The sequence below is a fragment of the Pleuronectes platessa genome, chromosome 21 (genome assembly GCF_947347685.1).
Source record: "Pleuronectes platessa chromosome 21, fPlePla1.1, whole genome shotgun sequence".
NCBI classification, from domain to species: domain Eukaryota; kingdom Metazoa; phylum Chordata; class Actinopteri; order Pleuronectiformes; family Pleuronectidae; genus Pleuronectes; species Pleuronectes platessa.
Genome location: NC_070646.1, coordinates 1887714 through 1909415, shown reverse-complemented (window position 1 = coordinate 1909415; position 21702 = coordinate 1887714). Strand labels below are relative to the sequence as shown.

Genomic DNA, 21702 nt, shown 5'->3' with positions numbered 1-21702 from the left:
GGTGTCGTATTAATTACATGTACATTTGATTTACTGGAAACATGGATTCAATTTAAGTATTTCTTTGTATTTTTGCATCTTCCCAGGACTGACTTGGAAGAAGGAGAGAGCATTATGAAACACTATTTATTTATTTTATAATATGAGACAATCCCCCCTCACCGTCTCTCTGGACTGAACACCGTGGCCATCTTGGATATTATTAAGTAACACAAGTGCTCTCTAAGTCAACACCGGCTGTAAGAAAGGCCTTTTTATTCTTTAGAACAGGAACTACATCACAATCAACAGTATAAACACATCATAAAATTAGCGTATGTACACGTTTATCCACATCGGCCACTTTTAGTGATTCTGACGTCAGACGAGGGACAGAGATGGTTTGAAAGGCGACTCGGGCCGTTTGCAGAGTTTCAGTTTTTATGTTCAATTACATTAGACTGTTCAGATGATCTTGTATCCACCGAGTGTGACAGAACAAATTAAAACATTAGATTCCAGACCAGGAACGAATTCTGTTTATACTGTTAGAGTGTATATAAAGATGGACGCCATGACCGCTTCCCAAAGTGTTTGGCTTCATTTTCCAGATGGTATGAGGAAGTGGAAACACGTTGTACATCTTTATTTACAGTCTACGCCTCACTCGTTTGTCCTGATTCAATAATCTGTCCTCCTGAGGGAAGGAAGTTGACGCATTTTGAGAACATCTCCTGTTTAACTTCTCAGAAAATGAAAAACAACCAGATTCTCCCCACATCACAGAGAGCGTGTGGAGCTGGAGCCAGCAGGCTTACAGGTGCACGTTACTCATGCACAACAAATCTGTGTTAAGTTGTGAACGAGGAGCAGAACACTGACGTCGGGTCAGTTGGTGCAAACACTGACACAGACATTAGTGGACGGGCAGAGGACTGAGGCGGAGGACTAATGACTAATGGGGTCATTGGCTTTTAAAAGCAGGACCGGAGGCAGAACTAAAGTGGCAGAGTTTGTTGTCGTCTGTGCAGACTCACAACAGCACAAACACACCACACATCTGTGACATGTGGGTGAAAGGGTTTCAGGGGACAGTAGTGCAAATTAAAAAAAAGGTGGGAGACACGAGGGTCAGATCTCCGTGGCCGCGACCTCATCGAAGTTGATCTCGTTGCCGCTGCCCTCGTCCTCCTCTCGGCTCTCCAGCTCCTGGCTGAGGTCCTGCAGGAGCAGCTCCAGCTCCCGGTTCCTGCGATACATCTGCACATAGTTCTGCTGCAGCTGCTTCTGGTAGCGGATAACCTTGTCCTTCTCCTCTTGCCATATCCGCCGCTCCTCCTCGAAGCCTCCCGTCTGCTGCTCGGCCCGCTGGTGCTCGAAGGCCAGCTCGGCCCTCATCCGGTCCATCTGGGCCTTCATGTGCTGCAGGGCCTCGGTGCTGCTCTGCCGCTGGGCCTTGGCCTCGTCGCTGTCGTAGGACAACATGTGCTCCCCTGCTTCGTGGAACACCTGGCACTGTCGGTTTCCTGGGCCCTGATTGGCCAAAGCATCTCTGAGATGAACCAGCTCTCCCTCGAGTCGCCCGACTTTCTCCCGGAGCAGCTCGGCTTCGCTCTTGCGACGCTGGAGCTCGTTCTCGCAGACCTCCAGCTCCAGGGTCCGTGTGCGGGTGGAGCCGTGGGCCTCCTGCAGCAGCACCTGGGTGTTGGTCAGTTCACCGCGGGCCTCTCGGGTTTGACCTCGCAGGGAAACGATCTCCCCGACGCGCTGAGACAACTCTCCCTGCACGTCCTTCAGCTGCTGCTTCAGCAAGGAGATCTCCCCCGACTTCTGACACACCTGAAGGGAGAAGAGCTACAACTATTAGCTGAGCAATTGATTAGATGATTGAAACTATTTTAATATTTGGTGTTTTTTTTGTGTTTCCATCAAAAGTATCAAACGAGAATATAAGAATTTGCTGCTTTTCTTTGTATTTAAATTAAATATGTTTGGGTTTTGGACTCTAACTTCAAACTTTTAATTAAGACAGTGATTGGTTGGATTACTGGATAATAAGATAATTGTTAGTTTAAGCCTTAGTGTACATATTAAATAGTAATAGAAGTATGAAGGGTTGCAAATAGATTGTTTGGTCTGTAAAATGTGAAAATGAGCCCATGTGACATTTAAATATCATATTCTAATAGTTTAACAACCAGGAATGTTTAACCTATTTGTCCATCATCAACAGTTCTATGCGTTTAAAACGATGAGCAGGTTTTCCCACAGATTTATGTTCAGTAAATGTTATTTCATCTCAGGCTCCACTTAAACCAATATGTAACTCTGGCCACTAGGGGGCTCTCTCTCAAAATTAAAAACAAAGACCTAGTTTAATGTGTTTGAGAAGCAGTGTGGGATCATGGGAGTTTTATACGATTAATAAACTAGGAACAGATAATCGTGAGCAGTGGAGCAGCTGACTGGTTTAGCAGTGGGAGTTTTTCCTTCGTCATACGTTGAAATTGTATAATTTTGGATATTCTAAAGTGTCACAAGACAACAACACATATAATGTGGTTTTAATGAAGAATTGTTACAAAAGCTCTACAACAAACTAAGCGATGACACTCGTATCCTCTCAACAGTAATCAGCCGGTCAGTAAACTGGAGAACTGATTCTCTGTGGCTTGATCTAATAACTACTTTAGGTGGTGCAGGTGCATTCTCAGAACTTTCTGACTGCACCCCCCCGTCTCGCTGCTCACCTCCCACTTGGTCTCCTCCAGCCGAGGCCCCAGCTGGATCTTCTCGTGCTCGTAGGAGCTGCAGCGCTCCTCCAGCTGCTCCCTCTCCTTCAGGAGCTGAGCAAAGTCCTCCTGCAACTTCTTCTTCTCCTGCTGCAGCTGATAAACCTGCAAACAGGAAAAAATGGATCTCAATGAATTCAGCGGAGGAGGTCGATTTTTGATTTGGGTAAAGCGCAAACTGATCTGCACAACGGGAGCATGTTTGAAACTTCTATGGACCTTTTAGGCAGATGTTCTCACCTGTAGCTGGAGCACCTGCTGGGCGCGCTGGGCCTTCTGCGAGGCCACCTGCATCCTGGTGGCACAGCCCTGCCTCAGCTCCTCCAGCTCCAGTTCAAAACGCTTCTGCTTCTCCTCGTAAACCTGCGAGACGAGACAGAGCAACAACAAGAGACATCATTGAAAGAGTAAATCCTTGAGAGTTGACACTACAGAATGAATGTCCAGCTGTTAAAAAGGTCTTTTCAGCTCCGCCCTCCCACCTGACAGATTGCAGCTTCGTTGTCGTCCAGGTTGTCTCGGAGCTGCAGCAGCTCCAGGTCTCTCTCTCTCAGCTTGTCCTCCAGGTCCCTCACCACCCCTTCGTAGCAGTCCACAGGGCCGGGGGAGCGCCCGCTGGACCCGCTGTCGGACAGAGGCTGCCCCCGGCCACTCATCGAACCAGAGCCCGTGCTCTTACTGGAGGACGAGCGCCCACTGTCTGAGTTGGAATGTCCGTGAGCGCTGGCGGGCGGGGCGTTCTTCACGGGCTCCAGTTGGCCGGCGGACGCCTCGCCTGACGCCAGGCTGTAGCCGGCGCTGCTGTAGGGCGGCAGGCTGGAGAGGGAGTTACGTCCAGAGTCGGAGAGGGAGCAGGACTGACTGCTGCCTCCTCCTCCTCCTCCTCCTCCTCCTCCTCCTCCACTGTGAGCTCCGCTGTACGAGCTGCGCTTCTCCGAGCAGGAGGGCGACGCCTCTCTGTGCGCGGGGCTGAGCATGTTCAGGTTGTTTTGGCTTTCTGACGGGTTGGCACAGTGGCGGGGGGAGAGGTAATGCATGGAGTGGCGGCTCTTTGGAATGACAGCTTTGAAGGCAGTGGGCCGCAGCACCGTTTTCTCCATGTTCTACACGAGGGAAGAAGATAAACCACTTTTAAATCATTATATATATAAAAATAATGCAGATTGAATAACTTTTTTATCACTTAGGATTCCTGTGGGCAAATCAGTGATTTATTTATTATTTCCAGAAGATATATTGGATTGAAATATATCATTCCTACTTAAATTAGTAAACCCAATCACCTTCTCAAGTTTTCCTGATATGGGGATCAGTTTCGGAGGAGGTCCGCCCATGTTCCCGTTCAGCCCCGATCCCTCCTTCATCTCGTCCACATCACTTCCTGGACTGAGAGGTAACACAAGGTTCTCATTCCAGTCCCCTAAGTAGTCCTCGTTCAGATAGGTGAAGTTCCCGTTTGTGCTGCTGAAGGCCGTGGAGCTCTGTTTCTTGAGCTGGTTCTGGAGTAAGGAGTCCTGGGGGGACTGGCTGCCCAGGCAGGGAGCCCCCGGTGTGGGTCGTCGGACTCTTGCTCCCAGCTCGACACCGGAGCGGTGGTCCTGGTAAGGGCCGGGGCGTGCGGCTATTAGGCTGCTGACAGAGCCCATAGGATCCAGAGTGGAGGGTGGTGGTGGTGGTGGTGGAGCGTTGATGGGGGACGAGGGGCCAGAGTGGTGTCGTCTACGGGCTCCTCCACTCAGGCCGGAGCTGTGGGGCTCAGCAGATATGGGCAGAGCCTGGACCAGCGCCATGGTGGCAGCTCAGAGGGGTCACCTGCTCTGAAAGAGAAAAACAACACAACTTATAGCTGCATGTTTACATAGTTTGTCTCAATCACAACAGAAGTTCAGTCAAGTCACAAGTCATCTGAGACAAGTCCAGCTGAAAGCCTGAGTCAAAGCAGGATTCAAAGTCTTAAGAATTCAAATAGCAGATCTCATCTTCCAGAAACTCTCAAATAAGACCTCAAGTCTTTCAAGATGAATCCAGATTCGTGACAAAGTCTTTAGTCATGAAAGACAGGCCATAGTTAACTCTTCTAATTGAGGTCCAAGGGAGGTCCTTCATTCAAGACAACCCCTAATCAAGTTTTACATCCTTTACAAATTCAAGTTACGCCTCAAGCACAACAAGTCCCATGTCCTGTGAGTCTTAAGCTAAGATATAAGGACAAATCTCGAGTCCATGAATTCCAGGAGGACTCCCAAGTCTCAGGAAACAAGACCTGAGATCCTTCAGGACAGGTGACCTCCCACATCATTAATAATCAAACATTTTCCAGCCAAAACTTTATTTACAGTGTTTTTAAAATGAAACCTGCTGCTGTCGTATGTACAGAACTTATCTTGATGCATTTGATTCGATTGAAGATTCCAATAAGGCCGGAAAACAAATGAACCACAGGCCGAAGCATACACAGTATCCCACAAGACCACAGTGGCCCACACACAGAGCCGAGCCATTCACTGAACCCATTCAAGCAGCACAAACGGGGCTTGAGGCGTTTGGCTCGTGAGGCAGCAGGAGAAAAGAGTCTCTTTTCATTTGAGATGCTAAATGGCTTCCGCCACGCCGGTATTTTCCCCTGACAGCAACAAAGGCAACTGTCTCCACACATCTGATCAGCCTCGGCAATAATCACCAGAAACCCCGACTGTGGATAAAACCTCAGAGGAGAAGCATGAAGAGAGGAGACATGTTCGACCTGCTGTGAAACTTCAGCCGTGGCTGATGAAAGCTGCTCAGTAAAAACCAACAAAATACAGTTGAGAGAACTTAACTCACAAAGCAGGAGGCAAAATAACTTACTGTTTCACTCCCCCCCCACTCTCACGGGACGGCTGGGTAAATATTGACACTGTAACCGGCTCGTAGAAGATGTGATATCATTTGATTTGTCCCGTGGACGGAGAATACTGTGTAGACAACAATGTTGTGCAGAGAACAATGGGAGGGGGGGGGGGAATAGGACGCGTGATGATGAAGTCATGGTGCACTGACAGCAGAGAGACTGAGGGGCGTATCCCGATCCTAACTTTCGGCGAATTGAGAGAAGGTTTTTAGGAACAGCAACTTTAAATATAGCGTATTTAACTTCGAGCAAGAGTGAAAAATACAAACAGTGGAAGGAAGAAGATGCTAACGGGCTATCAGGGTGTTTGTCCAAGGCCACGGGTAAAGTGGATGTGTGGCAATTTAAAATGACCTTGAATAAAACTGGGATTTCTCTAGAGGTCAAACTTTGTCTTTTGATTCACGTTGAGGATGAAAACGCCCGAGGAGCAGCTGAAGAAGACGATCCAGGCTGGAGGACAGTGGCTGATGAGGTGAGAGAAGGCCCGACAGCCAGGACAGGGTCAGTCTCCAACCTGCCAAGTTCACCCAAAGCCGACAAGGCCACTACTGTGATTTAACTGTGATTAGCAGAAGTTAATTAGGAACAACAAACACCGGCCGGGACCTTCTTAGACTCCGAGTGAGACAAATCTGGCACCGCAACGTGTTATGATACCAACAAGCTGTCAAACTGAAAATGAATTAACAAGCACCAGCACAACAGGGTTTTGTGTAAAGGTATATTTTAAATGTCTCTCTCTCTCTATCAAAGAGGTAATGGGTTAAACAAAAAACCATTAAGCTCCAAACTGAAAATAGCAGGAAATTACAATCTAAAAATCATTCTTCTCACCCCCCCCCCCTGTGGGAGAAGATGACAAATGAGACCAGAAATGATCCGTCAGTTGATTCTCTCAGGTAATTTGGTTAATGCAGTTTGAAATGAGCCTTTAAAAAGATTCTAACTCGATGATTGAATCCTTGCCTCGGTGTCTGTCTGGAGGTGAACGGCAGCAGGAGCAACATGTGGTGTCGCGGCTGCAGACTTAACGGCTCCGGAGCCAAGTCGATTAATCTCGTGTGATTTCTCTACGCGCTGAGAAAAGCTAATCAGCCCGTGACGATATGTATTACACATAATCCCGTCTGCATGAGAGCGGCGATGCTAACGTCTGCAGTTTGTCACAACCTGCTGCTGTCAGACAGAAATCCTGATGCTCGAGATGATGTTTCTTTACAGTGACAGTCTGGAGGCTCGGATCAGATCCAACAGAACTCTCTGGATTCACCTGGTCCCTGGTTTACTGGTGAAGACTGTAAGGCTGCAGCTAACGATTATTTTCATTATCAAAACCCCTGCAGACCAGATGACATCTTTAAATATTTAATATAATACACAACTTTATGTACAAACGAGCAAGGGGTCCAACTTAAAGAGTTAAATTAAGCTGCACACACTCACACGTTAGATGCCACTCACAACTATATTAACGCCTGGTTCATATATAAACCAAGCGAGGAATTAATATCCTTAATGAATGAATATAAACTGCAGCTTGTCCCCCGAGTTCAGAGCCTCTAAAGAACCTGTCCTGCACCATCAGTACTTCGTGAGGAATCCATCTGTTGGACTAACTCTCTCCAGATAAGTGAGTAAAGCTCTAATCCCCCCCGGACTCGAGATGACTGGAACTATGCAGCGACTCTACTAAGAATTGGTAGACCCCCCCCCCCCCCCCCCCCCCCCACTGCCCCCCTGCCATTACATGCACTTCGTTGTCATAGGGACCGGGGCCTCAATCATAAGAAAGTGTGGGCAGGATAAAGAGGAGGAGGGGAGGGGGGGGGGGGGGGGGGGGGTAGAGGCCAGTATCCGTCCTCACAGCCTCTTAAAGACGTTCTCTAGTGGGGACAGACCTCCACACGCTCGCAGGAGGCTCATGGAGGTTAAACAGACATTAACAACATAATGACTGGTGTGAGGATCCATGAAGAAACTCACAGAATAACTTTCACTTCCCCTAAAAGATAAGGTGAACTCCATGTTGTCCCTCAGGCTGCATCCTTACAACTGTTCTCCTGAAGACCAGTGAAAGTTTGAATTCCTAGAAATGGCCAATTAAAGCCCTGAAGTAAAGCAACAACAATGCATTCACTAAAACAGCAGTGCACACGTGTGAATTACATCATAACCCCCTCATGATGTGCCCAGTGTCAGCTGACTGACTGGGACTGTTTGGTCTGGGAAAGCCCCTGAAGGTTGTCAGGTCGGCGCCCTCAGGCAGGAGGCGTCAGTCCGTCGGTCAGTCGCTCCTCCGGCTGCAGGAATGTGCGGCAACACCAGCTAAAGAGAGTTCAGAGTAAACAGTGAGCGGCGGTCAGTGTCTCATCGCCCACACGCCTCAGTCTGCAGGAGGAGGAGCAGGTCTGAGGTCAGATTTTCTCCTGATTCAAGTACTTTTGAAAGCATCTCGATCACCTCCTGCTGGTTGGCGGCAGTATAGGACGTAAACCCCGTCTCCTCCATGTTAACGGATGGGACCTCGATCAAACTAATAGATAAAAGTACACTTCAGATACTTTTTTATCAAACATGGTTTTTGTCAGACAATATTTCTGTTTGGGAAACTTTGTAGAACTACAGCTCCTAATGTTCCATTAAGCAAACTCCCTGCCTTTGCCAGGAGAGAAGAAGGAAAAGTTTGAAAACTACATTTTAGAATCAAAGAATAAAATCCTTCCTTTTTCAACAGTGAGGTTGTTTATCCAGAGATCTACGAGTCTGCGTGAGTCCAGTCGACTCGATCATCAGACCTCTCAGGGGATGACATGTCTAATGGAGGCCGTGTTACAGAGTTTCAGCCTCTGAGGTTCACTGGCTCTGCTCCTGAAGGACGTCACACAAACCTGCTTTGAGACGAAGTGAAGGAGCCGGCACCAAACCCCCTCTCTGTTAGCACCGCGCCATGAACACACATCCACAGCCGCAGAGGGGAGAGTCTATAAATACCCCCCCCCCCCCCCCCCCACACCACCAGGTGAAGAGTATATGCTCATGGGGGGGGGGAGGGACAACAAGACGCCACCTCTGACTCCACCATGTTGTGGACGGACAGAATAAAAGACAGAACGGACGTAAAGGAGAAGGAGGCTCAGTTCTCAGAGGAGAGCGTCTGGAGATCCCCTCCTCCACTCTCCATCTCTCTGAGCCCGAACTTCTAAATCCCACTCTCTCTTTCTAACACCCCCCCCCCCCCCCCCTCCCATCTCCTCACTCCCCCCCCCTCTCTCTGGAAAGTGGAACATAGAGGGAGAAGTGTGACCAGGCTATTTCAGTTTCTTAGACAACCTACCTTTCCACCGGCTGACACCGGATTCAGTGTTTTAAACATTCATGCCCCCGATGATTATTCAACCGTCGATTAAACCTTAAGGTGCTTAAATGTCAGATGATGTCTAAAAAATTACTTTAATCAAAGACATTTAACTGACAGAAATATAAAGTATCTGATCCTGACATTTGAAAAACCGTAAACTGAATTATTGGCGTTTGATCCAAATTAATATTTGAAAACATTATAACTGATCTGATATTCGCTGGTATTCAATTAACTGTTTAACTAATCACCAGTTATTATTGGCACAGTTAAATTAAGTTATTTTCATACTATAAACCTGCACAAGCTCCTTTTAAACGCAACACAAACTGTTATCAGTGAACTTCCCGGTCACCTTGAGACACCTGAGCAATAAACTCAACTTCCCTTTTCTCCCAGGCTCCTTCCCTCCGAGCTTCTTACCCCAGATCTCTGTCTGCATCGCGGCCCTGCAGCCGGACCAGCTCCTCCTCATCATCCGGCCTCAGATTGAAATCAAGCTCCCACAGTCACATGTGGTCCTGCTCCTCCTGCCTCTGTTTCTTACTTAGCCCCCAAAAAAAGGCCAAATGCCTCCAACGTGAATGGGAGCACAGTCCCCTCCCCTTCCTCTCTCTCCGGCCCCCTCCTCTCGGTCCAGCCTCTCCATTTACCCCCTCCTTTGATGGTGGATACACCTCCTCTCTCCCTGCTCCACTCCTCCTCTACCGCCTCCTTTGACCAAAGAAACTACACCCTGCCAGCTCCTCCACAGCCTTTGTCCGGCTGTAGAAAGAGGAGAAAGGAGACAGACTCTGAAAGCCGGGGGAAAGGCAAGCCGTTCCGTTTGAGACCTTTTAGCTCCCTCTGCAAACCTGAAGCAGAAAGTGAAACGATTTGAGTGACAGTTCTCTGTTCTACATTTGACCCTTTTACACGACATGTGGTCATTTGATCCATCGTTAATAGAACAATATTGATTAATGCAGCTGGGACTGAGGAAGCAGCTGATCAGGTCTATTCTCCTGTGACACTGGAGTCCGACCTTTGACCTGCTATCCACCGCGTGACCACCACAAACTGAATCAACAGGAAGAGACGGAGCTCAACTGAGACGGGGGCGGGGGGGGGGGCAAAGTGGGGTACGAGAAGTAGGCTATGCCCCGTCACCGCCTCACACACACACACACACACAAACACAGATCTGTCTCTCTCCCTTTCTCTTTTCCACTCCCTCTCTCTCTCTCCCAGCTCCTGTAACTGGGTCAAACTGGAGGTTTGTCCTTCAGACGAGGCCGAGCAGGGAGTTCAAGGTCGCTCTCGGTCATGTCTTGAAAAGGAAAGTGAGGAGGACTCGGAATGAGCCTCGAGTACCGTGACACCCGTCCTGCTGCAGCGTGTGAGAGACACAAACCACCGCTCAAGACGGGGCGACAACAAAGAGGCAGCCTGCAACTCTGTGATTAGCCACCAATTAGCGCTTCATCTTTCTATGCAATGGGAGAGGGGTGGATGATGGGGGGGGGTGTAACATGAGTCAGCTCCTTTTGAAGCAGTAGATTTACAGGCTCAAGCAACAAGTTAGAATCCTGAGCAGGTCTTAAAAAGTCTTAACAAATGAATTCAGGCTCGAGCACAACATTTGTTTTGTTGCTACAATGCTTTACATCCAGCGGAGCTTTTATTTTGAAAAGTTGTGAACTTGGTCCATTGCTTAACAGAGCTCTGAAATAGCCGACATGTAAAGTATGAAAGAATAATGTTCTCCAGTCATAAAAAGGTTTACATGAAAGTGTCTCCGTAGAGGCCGTGCAGGTCGCCCCCCCCCCCCCCCTCTCTGTCCATCAACCTGCTTCCTTCTATATTTTCATAACAAAGGCTCACGTCTGGGACCAGGAAGCTAGGCCACTCCTCAGTGTCCATGCTGCCTCTGCGTGGGGGGGGGGGGGGGCGTCTCTCCCACTGGACCCTGCAGCTAAAACTGGCCTGGACCAGCCGGCCGTTTGACCCGCTCACATCCAAAACAATCCCCCCCTGGCACAAAGCAATCTGCGAGCACCTCCGACATGAGACCTAGTGCCCGGCCGGGGAGGCTCCATTAGTTTTAGACACAAATGAAAAGCAGAGAAGAAGAGAGACGTCTGCAGATTGAAATAAGTAAACCTCACAAGTGCCCGTCATAAATCCAGAGAAATGGGCTGTTTGGCAGGAACCCGATTCACCACCACTCTGATTTACTGTATAATGTGCCAAAGAGATTAGGGTTACGCCTTCAGCTCTGGAATTACAGCAAAACCCTATCCATGATTAAGATCTGTCGCTAACCCCCGTGCTGCAGCAGTGTGTTAACATTCACACGTCGCAGGACACACACACACACACACACACACACACACTCTGCTATGTGAGGTGTGTTACAGCCACTTCTCTGCAGAAATGGCTGCAGAGAAGAAACCGGGCCTGAGAATTCCTGCTTTGGCCCAAAAACGTTTTAAAATCAAGATTCAAGACTTCGAGAAAAGACGGTCGGTGCAGTTTCACACTCACTCCAAGAGGCTCCACTTACCTGTCAATGACGCCCTGTGTTTAACTTCTGGAGGCCTTAGAAAAGCATGGGGCATCCCAGGAGCTCACACCGGTGAACAGATCTTCTTTCTTTCCTCCTCGTCTCTCCTTCCCTCTCTCTCTCTCTCTCTCTCTCTGTGTGTTCTCCCAGACTGAGGAGACAGAAAGCAAGAAGACATGCATCATGTTGTTGAATCAGCAGACGAGACGCAGCGAGACTGCAGAGAGCTGGAAAACCTGAAATGTGACAAGTGTGTTTATGGAAGTCAGCGAAAAAGAGGAAACTCTGAGTCATGGCGGCGAAAAAAAATCAGCTTCTTGTGCAGGAAGGTCGAGACTTGAGGGGATTTTTTCTGTGTCAACAAGAGCGAGGGGCTGAACATGAAAACTAATAACCATCACATGTTGTTCATATTTAAACTGTTGATAACACATGTTTTGGATTAACTTTATCTCATTGTCTAAAAAAAGACAGAACAGTGCGAACATCTGCAGAGAAGTGAAGTCATTATTTCAGACTTTTCAATGTAGATAGATAGATAGATAGATAGATAGATAGATAGATAGATAGATAGATAGATAGATAGATAGATAGATAGATAGATAGATAGATAGATAGATAGATAGATAGATAGATAGATAGATAGATAGATAGATAGATAGATAGATAGATAGATAGATAGATAGATAGATAGATAGATAGATAGATAGATAGATAGATACATAGATACATACATACATACATACATACATACATACATACATACTTACTTTATTAATCCCGTGGGAAATTTAGGTCATCCAGTAGCTTATACACTTAACTGACATACATACATAAATCACAAATACATAGGTAGAACATATGACAGATACAGGTAAAGGAATGGGTCTGACCCTATGGTACAGAATGCAATGATGTGATTGTGTCAGTGTCTAGTAGGGAAGTGTTCTTGTGCTGCTGGAGTGGATAGTACAAATCGTGTTTTCTGCTAACAGCATCATGTCAGTAAGAAAGAAGTACTGACGCTAACAGAAGAAGAAATGAATAAACCCCCCAAAAAATAACTTGTGAAACATAAACTGAGGGAGAAGCTAGTCAGTTTAACTTACATCCTGTTTTATCAGCAGGATGTTTGCTTTAAGTAACGTTTCAAACTGCCTGCAGGGCAAAGACAACTGCACGGGCTCTACTTCCAGCTGAGCAAACCTGCCGCTCCTCCCTCTGTGCCGACCGCTCTGGATCAGTGTGTTACAGACACATGGAAGTGGAGTCGAGACTGTGGCTTCCCACATGTAATGCAGCTCCGTCCACACGGCTCTAAAACAGCTGAGTGTGAATGCTGCACCGCGATGGAGCCAAACCAGGGGGAAGACACCGAGGCCTGTGAAGTAACAACTTAAAGAGTTGTTTGTTTTAAAAAAGGCAGACAATTGACCTAGAGAGCAGAAAGAGGTGTTTACTTAAGAGGGCCGCTCCTCTCAACGGCTTCTCCACTTCCACAGGGACAAGCCTCATTACAGGAAACCAAACGGCAGAGGGACAGATACAGAGAGAGGAGCAAAAGAAAAGAGAGGGAGCGACACTGCGATTATCATTTCATTACATTATTCATCTGCTGGACCATATTTGCACATTTGAACATTTGTACATTTGCACTTAACTTATTCCTACTGTATTATCCCACCTATAGTGTATTCATATTTTTATATTTATCTTGCTCTATGTATTCATGTGTGTATTCATCATTCTTATATCATACCTTACCTCTTAATACTGTTGATATTCCATTTATAATTCCATGTATATTTCTAACTGTACTTCATATTTATTTACATATTCCATCTCTGCACTTTAACTGCCATTTTTTTTGCACTTCTGGTTAGATGCTAAACTGCATTTCGTTGTATATGTACTTGTACTGTGCAATGACAATAAAGTTGAATCTAATCTAATCTAATCATAGACTGTAAATAAAGATGGACGACGTGCAGAAATGAATCTGATTTTGCATCGTAAAGATCTGTGAGTCTTTAGATCTCTCACTCGGGCTTCACCAGTGTGTGGGTTTCATGCAGGATGTGCAGAGGGGTATTTACAGTTCACATGCAATGACAGTTTATATATTTAAATCTGACACTGGAGATAAACAGATGATGGATAAGAGAGAACACAGATTAAAGTTTAATCTCCCGTCGGACTCTGATAAACAGATGAAGAGAAGCCAGGCAGTTTGGTCAGGGGGCCTCAAAAGTCTGTATCCAACAAGGAAGAGCATGATTTGACAAAATAAGGTAAAAATTACAAATCAAAACTATTATAATTAGCAAGTGTGAGGGTGATAAAAACTTTATGGATCAGAAAACTGTAGCAGGCAGCTCTGTGCAGTGGTCAGGAGGTTACATATAACCGGATCGGGTGCAGAAATTAAAGTTAGATACTCATTGGGAAGGGCAGTGTAATAAAGGAGAAGTAATGAGGATGAATGAGGTTTTGTAGTGGCCGGCCTTTCAGGCACGCATACACACACACACACAAACACACACATACACACACACACACACCCTAAAGAACAGGGTGGCGGCCGGCGTCTTCCCAATCCAAACACTGCCACCACACAGCACTTGGGTTTATTGTTGTAATGATCAGCCATGTGCTGAAGGTTTCAGGCAAGTTACCAAACGCAATAAGACACAGTGGGAGCGACTCACCCTGAACAAAGGCCGTTCAGGAAAGAAGGGAAACGAGCTGAGATCGCACAAACAGACGTGTGGACATCACTGTGCTCAGGACATGATTATAAACAGTTGTCAACAATATAAATAAATAACACAGCAGTATATATTCAAAAGGTTCAAATGGGCCGAGTGGGAACTGGCAAGCGAATCCACTGGGGAAAAGAGGCCTTTCTGTCTTAGCCCACATGGAAACCATCACATTAAACTGCACAAAATATCTCTGCACTCTCTCAGACATTCCTCATTTGGACTCATCCAAACCTCAAATATCCTCCTACCATTCAGAAACCAACAGAGAACCACCCAGCCCCCCCCCCCCCCCCCGTCCATTTCCACTGTCACGAGTTAGGGAGTGTTCGAAGACGAGGAGGAAACGAGAAGGATGAAGAGATGCTTACAAAGTAGTGAAACAAATTAAGATACTATTACAGTTTAAAATCCACTTTACTCCCTGAATAGAGCAGAAAAACTTATCCTTGTTTTGTTTGTAGTTACAGTTTAACTTATTTCTATTTAAATATGTATAGTTGATTTTCACCGCTGGGGTAAATCATGCAAAATAAAGCATTTACTGAAAAAGAAACCAAATAAAAGACCTGGATGTCAGAATAATCTAGATATGTAAATATAATGGCTCAAATGGTTAAATCAGCCAAGATGAATAAAATAAATCAATACATAATGAGGAAGAGTCACCAACAGGCCGGCCTGTGTTCTGCTGGGTGTGAATGACGGAGGGATGGAGGGATGGAGGGATGGAGGGATGGAGGGATACCTCACATCTCTCCCCCTCTCAGTGCGCAGGCAGGACCCACGGCTCTCCTCACTCGTTACTTCAGATCCCCTCTTCGTGCGTAAGCTCTTATGAAACTCTGTGACGCAGCGACCACCCGGCCGTGCAGCCCACTCAGCTTCCTCACCTCTCCATCACTCCGCCTCCCACCACATGGTCAGCCTCGCCACTCACAAGCCTCTTACGTTAATATTGTTTCCTTATTTCTGACTCCTGTCGCGTTTTATCTGCAAGTGGGTTGAATGGAGAGAAGGTTTGAGGGTCGCCCCACTTACACCAGCACTGTGCAGGTCAAACTGGAGCGCTCCCAGTTACATGCTGAATGAACGACTGATAAAACCATAGAAATAGCCAGGAAGTGACTCAGCTTTCTGCTGATCAACCGCTGAGTGATTCATAATTTCACCTTCTATGATTCAGTAATCATAAAAACACATTTGTCCTGTGCAGAGTGATTTTCTCTCGAACTAGAAGTTTAAAAGAAACAGTTCTTATTGTTTTGTGTGTCAGTTTTCTGTGTTTTCCCATATTTACAAAATGTGTCCACGCCACAGTCGGGGAGTGTGAAACAATTACAGCAGGGGCAGTTGACACAGGGCTGAAGAGCAAGCGAGAGGGAAGGAGGTGACGGTGGAGAAGAGAGGGAACGAGGAGGAGAGAGAAGCAGGAGTGAGGAGAAGGTGCATCAGCACATGTGGGCCTCCCTCCCTGCAGCAGCCGTCAGTGTCATCATCACACCGACTACCGCTGCCAATCACAGCTGCTCATGGGAACACGGGCATGTTGTTTATCACTCTTTTTTTAGAGCATGCAATCCTCCACAAGTGACAACAGATGACGCAACGCACAACATGGACAAGCTGTGTAAAACACTCTCTCTCGTGTGTCACCATTTCATTTCGGTGAAAAAAGACTCGGGAACGAGGCCAAACAACAAAACTGGGCCCGAGTCCTCCAGCTCACTGACGTCAGATCAGTGTAATCCAGCCACACTGGCATCTCCTTCCAGGCAGGAGAAGGTTTTTATTAGATTAAAATACAAGAGTAAGAATCTACAGTGAGGCTCGTGGGCATAGATGTGCTTTTAAATGCTAATATCAATGTTTATTTAACATTACAGCTGACATTGTTCTGCCAGGGTCAGGGGTCATAACCTCCCACATCTTCATTCTCATATGTTTTTACCAGGATGACCTTATTCGGGTCAAGGTCGTCAGAACAAGCTTTTTACATGGTGATGTCTTATTTAGACTGTTTGGCTTAATCTGGTAAATGTGTGGAAATATATCTGTGTGTAAAAGTCGAGGGGGATTCGCCTTTGATTCAAAGTCATGCAACTTCTTGTAAAAGTTTTGGAAGAACGATCAGAATGTGGAACCATATCAAAGAGATTGGTTTTAGAAAACAGAAAGCGCTCTGGAGCCATCGTGGTCTATTTGCATTGAAATGGGGCCGAGAGTCAAAGCTCCAGGAGAGGAGGTGATGGAAAATGGCAAATTGGGAGATGGAAGATGTTTTAAGATTAATGGCCGCTGTGCTCTGCTCCTTCAAATTGGGACAAAGCTAAAATCACTTGAGAGTTCACCCACAAAGGTAAGTGTGAAGCATGTGTGTCTGTGTGTGTGTGTGTGTGTTTGTCATACATCTATATCCCCTAACTACTTGGTGATTGCAGACGTGACCTGCTCAGGTGAGGACAGACACTCGGCTTCAGATTAACCAAAGAGGGATCAAACTCCCGGCTCTCGGCCCCGGCGCCGCTCGGTGCCCTCGGACAGATGTGCCGTCCAGCTGTGTGCGAACCTCAGAGCCGGCTAAGAATACCAAACCAATCCTGTCACAGCCGCCCGTGGACAAATCTGGATCAAAGCTGGGAAATACGCCAGAACGATAATATGATATGTGACCAAATAGATGTCTGGGATCTCAGCTATCATAACACGGTGTTATGTAAACAGATTAAAAAGACACCATGTGGAGCGGTCGACCTCAATGTTGTGATGACACGTCAAACAGAAATCTAATTTCTCACCTTGTCCACTGGGAGGATTCGCTGGTGTTCACTGCAAACTGAATTTGGACATTTGAAATTCACGATGCTTAATAGCTTTAGCAATTAACTGGTTAACCCTTTGATAAACAGACATGTAGAGGGCGGCCCCCCCGATCTGACCGAGGTGCGACACCCAGCAGACATTGAGTGAGGAGCCTGGGCCTTGATTTCCCTTTAATCAGCTTATAACTCTATGAACTCACCTCAGTAAAACCCTGCTCTTCAGGTTTGATGAAACATCGGAAGCTAAATTGAACTCTCTCTCTTTAAAAGGAGGAGAAGGAAGCTGCTCACTTTGTTTTGTCAACTGACTGTGTTGTGTGGATTCAGCACAGGGGGTTTGTTTCTGACACTACAGCAGATCTCTAACAAACCAGCAGTGTGTCCACTACATGAAATCCCCCACAGAAGTTTTTACTTTAGCACATTTCAAGACATTTAAAACTTCGCTACAGAAGTTAAACTCGAGGGATTTAAACCTTCAACTTAAGATGTTTTCCTTCTGTTGTCATTTAGATTTTTAATTTAAGGCTTATTTCCCTTCTTGACATTTACAGAAGAGATGCAGGTCATCAAGTCAAGATGTTTTCCTTCTCGATAATAACACAATGAGCCTGTAGTCATGAGTCTTTGTTTTAAAAAACCCACACAGACTCACACAGTCTGTTCTAAACCCTCTGGTGGTGGTGGTAGAACCGTGCCACATCACAATCTACAGTACACAACCAGCGACAGGAGACTGAGTTCAACACAATGGCACACTGTACGCACCAGACAAAAGGCCCGAAACACAAAATCAGCACTTCTTTCAACACAATGAGCCACAGGGAGAACTAAACACAACACGGTGCTCACGTTGCCTGACAGATAGAACGCCCCCTGCTGTGCTCCCACTGTCCTCCTGTCTTCTTAAGTTTCTCTCCACTTCCTCCAGGAGACGCTTTGCAATCGGCTTCAGGGACTTGACCTTCGGTGGAAATAGCTCAAGGGCAAAAAACTTCACAGGCGCTCACAGGCAGAGAGAAAACATTTATCCAGTTCAACTAGAAAACCACACAACTGGATAAACACACATTCACGTACATTTTGTGCTTTTTCTACACACAACACGGGGTTTTTATTAAACCGCCAACACATATTTGACCTTGAGGTTTTCTTTACCTCTCAGATCTGCACCTCAATGCAACACAACCACATGTTTATCACAAGAGGAGTGAGACGCGGCTGCTCCAGGGTCTGTTCTGATGGTTGTGTTTGATTCTCAAGGCCAGAGGAGGTTTAACACAACAAAAAGGAAATAGAAGCTGCACTTCTTAACCAGTGGAGTGAAGAAACACAAGGGAATGCACTCAGTTGTCAGTTTATTAGGTACAAGACTTCATGAATTGTCAAAACATTGATACAAAATCGAGACTTCAATCTGTAAATGTCTTGTTTTGGTCATTTATACTTAATTAATAAGGCAAACCTCCTCTCTCTTTTATTAGAAAACAGAATTACACTTGTTTTCTGAAGTTATCCAAGTCTTAGAGTTAGTTACAGCCCTAAACAACATTAAATAAATTTTCAACGATGAAACTCATCATCACCTCAAACAAATGACACTTTAAGAGATGCACCAAATTCAAAATTAATCATTCTTAATGTGCAGATGAGATCAAAGTCCCGACTCTACACCAGCAGAGTGTTTATATTTTTGTCCAGCAAAGGACACAACACGGAGGACACGTCTTCAAACTCCACGATGATGCCAACACCTCGATGTGCTGATGAAGCACTTCCACTCAGAGTGTGTGTGTGTGTGTGTGGGGGGGGGGGGTTGCCATGTGCTCATAAAAATCACTTGAGAAATTACTAATGCACAGAAACCCGTGAGCTGCCGCTGCCAGGAGGTAAACACCCGACCTCTGAAGAAGAGATGTGAGCCCAGCGCAGGGTTCGATGCTCGGCTCTGTTTACACATGAGGAAGTCCCAGCTGCTCGTCTGAACCTCGTTACTTAATTGAGCAATTATGGTATTTTGTATTTTGACAGAACAAAGCTGACATGCGGACTCACAACATAACTCCACCAGGACACACAACAAGTTTTACCAACAAGCAAACTTTTGTGTGTGAAATACAGATTCATATTCTTGTTTTCTGTTTTCTGTTTCCAGTAACACACAGACTGGGGAGCTGTGGTCCCAACACACTGCACCTGGCAAACCAATAAGGAAGAAAGAGAAAAAACCAGTGTGGAGCCAAACGTGGCTGCAGAACGCGTCAGAGGGGGAATGCCACTCGTCTTAAGCATTCACATGTGTTACTGCTGCAGCCACAGCTCTAACAATATGCTTGTCCCCCCCCCCCCCATGGAGCTGTGTACTGTAATGTGGTTCACACCTGCAGTGGTAGAAGATAAACCCTGACTTTGGCAGTTGATTATTACGTAATTACTGTTTCAAATAAACATTTTCATATCTAAAACGTAACTTGTTAGAAAAAGCGATTGTCCTGTACAGACTTTAACAACATGGAGGGAAAAAACACACACATTCATCATCTGAGGGCCACTACTTCAAATCACACAAAAATAACAACACAAGATAAAAATCAATGAGATTTGTTTACAGGAGAGGGGGGGGGGGGGGACATGCTGAGGGGCATGAGGAGGAAACTGTTGATTTGAGATGTGAAGTATGAGCAGGAAATGAGTGTGTGTTTGTGTGTGTTTGTGTGTGTGTGTTTGTGGGGGGGGCACTTTGTTATGTCTGAACCCACTCGACCCACCATCTGATGCACACATTGATAGAACTCACTTCTCTCAGAGGCTCCTCCAGCTTCTACTCTCCAAGGATAAATATGAAACAATATTCAATTTCCTCCTGGAGTGTGTGTGTGTGTGTTCAAAGTGTTACTGGTGTTGTGGGGATGTTAACACAATATAATGTCCCCTCAGTGTAAATCATTACATTTTAAGGCAAAGACGTGTATAAAGGTTAAGTAAAGGTTGTTGGGTTAAGGTTGAGGTTACAGTCTACGTGTGTGTTTGTATGTGCGTGTGTGTGTGTATGTGCGTGTGAGATCAATTTCACCTTCACACACCTGTGCATCTTGATGTTTTACGTCACTTTAAAACATCCATAAAGTTATACAAGATAACAACAACGACACACGTGTTATTACTAACACGCACACATGCACACGTACACACGCACACAACGGGTGAATTAAACTCACCGTGCACGCGCAGCGTCGGGAGCCCGCTCCTGCTCCGTAAAGTCCGCGGAGGTCTTTTATTTTTTACTCGTTTTATCCACAAAGTCGAAACTTCACCGACGCTCGAGGACGAGGAGCCCGACGCACGAGTCAGTTCCCTCGGCTGCGCACGTTCCCTCCTCCGGTCTGTTGTTGTTGTGAGGAGCAGAACTGACGCTGCGCGGGTTTAAGCCACAGACTGTTTCGTGGGAGGGTTAAGTTGAAGCCAGCACACAGGCACATCCGGTTTCACAATAAGGTGACACACTTATTGGAAATGAAGGGAAAGTTTGTTATTGTAGAAAAATACTATTGGTTTAATAAAAATGCGACGTTTGTAGATTTGTTTTTAATCCAAGTCCTAATTTAGATTTATAAAGTCGAAGGTTTGACTTTCATTTTACCTTTCATTTATTAGATTTGATTTATTACATTACATTTCAGAGTTCACCCACATTTATATATGTCAATTTGTTTTTTATATCTCCTAAAGTTGATTCTATATCATATATTTGACTTTTGACCATATCACATATTGACTTTAAATCTATAATTGTAACTAATCTCAAAAGTTTCACCTTTTACTTTCCGTCAATCAAACTATAATAATTGTTATAATAATTTCGGTATGGTGGTTAAATTGTTACATTAAAAAAAGCATAAAACATTTCATTATACAAACAGATGTTCCTACTATTTGTTCGGATCTTCTGCGCACTAAAGTGACTGTGCAAAATTGCATGCTTTTATTCTGACAGGACAATTTACAGGTTTCCGCTGTTGCACTGCCTTTGAGGTGCTTGACGCGCCTGGACTGCTGTCAATGTGACACACACACACACACAAACACACACACACACACACACACACACACTCACACACACACTAAGGCCAGGACACAACTGGGTCTATAAGAAGCAGATGCTCACTATTCAAAAGGATAAAACACTGATGATAGAAACAGTAATGTCAGTTTTTAGCGCCTCTCATACTCAGACACATTCTAGTATTTGAAGTCTACTGATGACTGAATAACCAGTTTGAACCTGGGTGGTTTCAGAGGACGACAGTGTGACACAGATAAACTAGACTAGATCCACATCCTCTTCCAGCACAACCGGTTCCCTGCTCTGTATTCTAGATATGTAGAACGAGGTCATACCTGACTAACCTCCACCCTCGCAGACAGGCCCTGCTGCTCCAGTGCTGTGACGCAGGGCTAAACATAGTCCCACGGTTTGATGTCACCGTGTGTGCGTTGTCTCCACAGAGGCCGGAGCACGAGATTAGAGGACGCACACGATCACAACTCCAT

At 45.9% G+C, this 21702-nt stretch overlaps 1 protein-coding gene across 2 annotated transcripts; it reads right to left on the bottom strand.

The window, feature by feature from the left end:
- Nucleotides 1-221: 221 nt before the first annotated feature.
- On the bottom strand, nt 222-21702 carry LOC128426490 (leucine zipper putative tumor suppressor 2 homolog). 2 transcript variants are annotated; one of them, XM_053413384.1, is made up of 7 exons: nt 21550-21702; nt 11568-11718; nt 4055-4588; nt 3254-3874; nt 3012-3134; nt 2730-2876; nt 222-1818 (listed from the first exon to the last, which is right to left on the bottom strand). In XM_053413384.1, the coding sequence occupies exons 3-7, from the start codon at nt 4559-4561 to the stop codon at nt 1111-1113; spliced, it is 2106 nt and encodes a 701-aa protein (XP_053269359.1). In that variant the 5' UTR covers nt 4562-4588; nt 11568-11718; nt 21550-21702; the 3' UTR covers nt 222-1110. The 2 variants fall into 2 exon arrangements, with proteins under 2 accessions (XP_053269359.1, XP_053269358.1); XM_053413383.1 differs by lacking the exon at nt 21550-21702 and adding an exon at nt 20370-20602.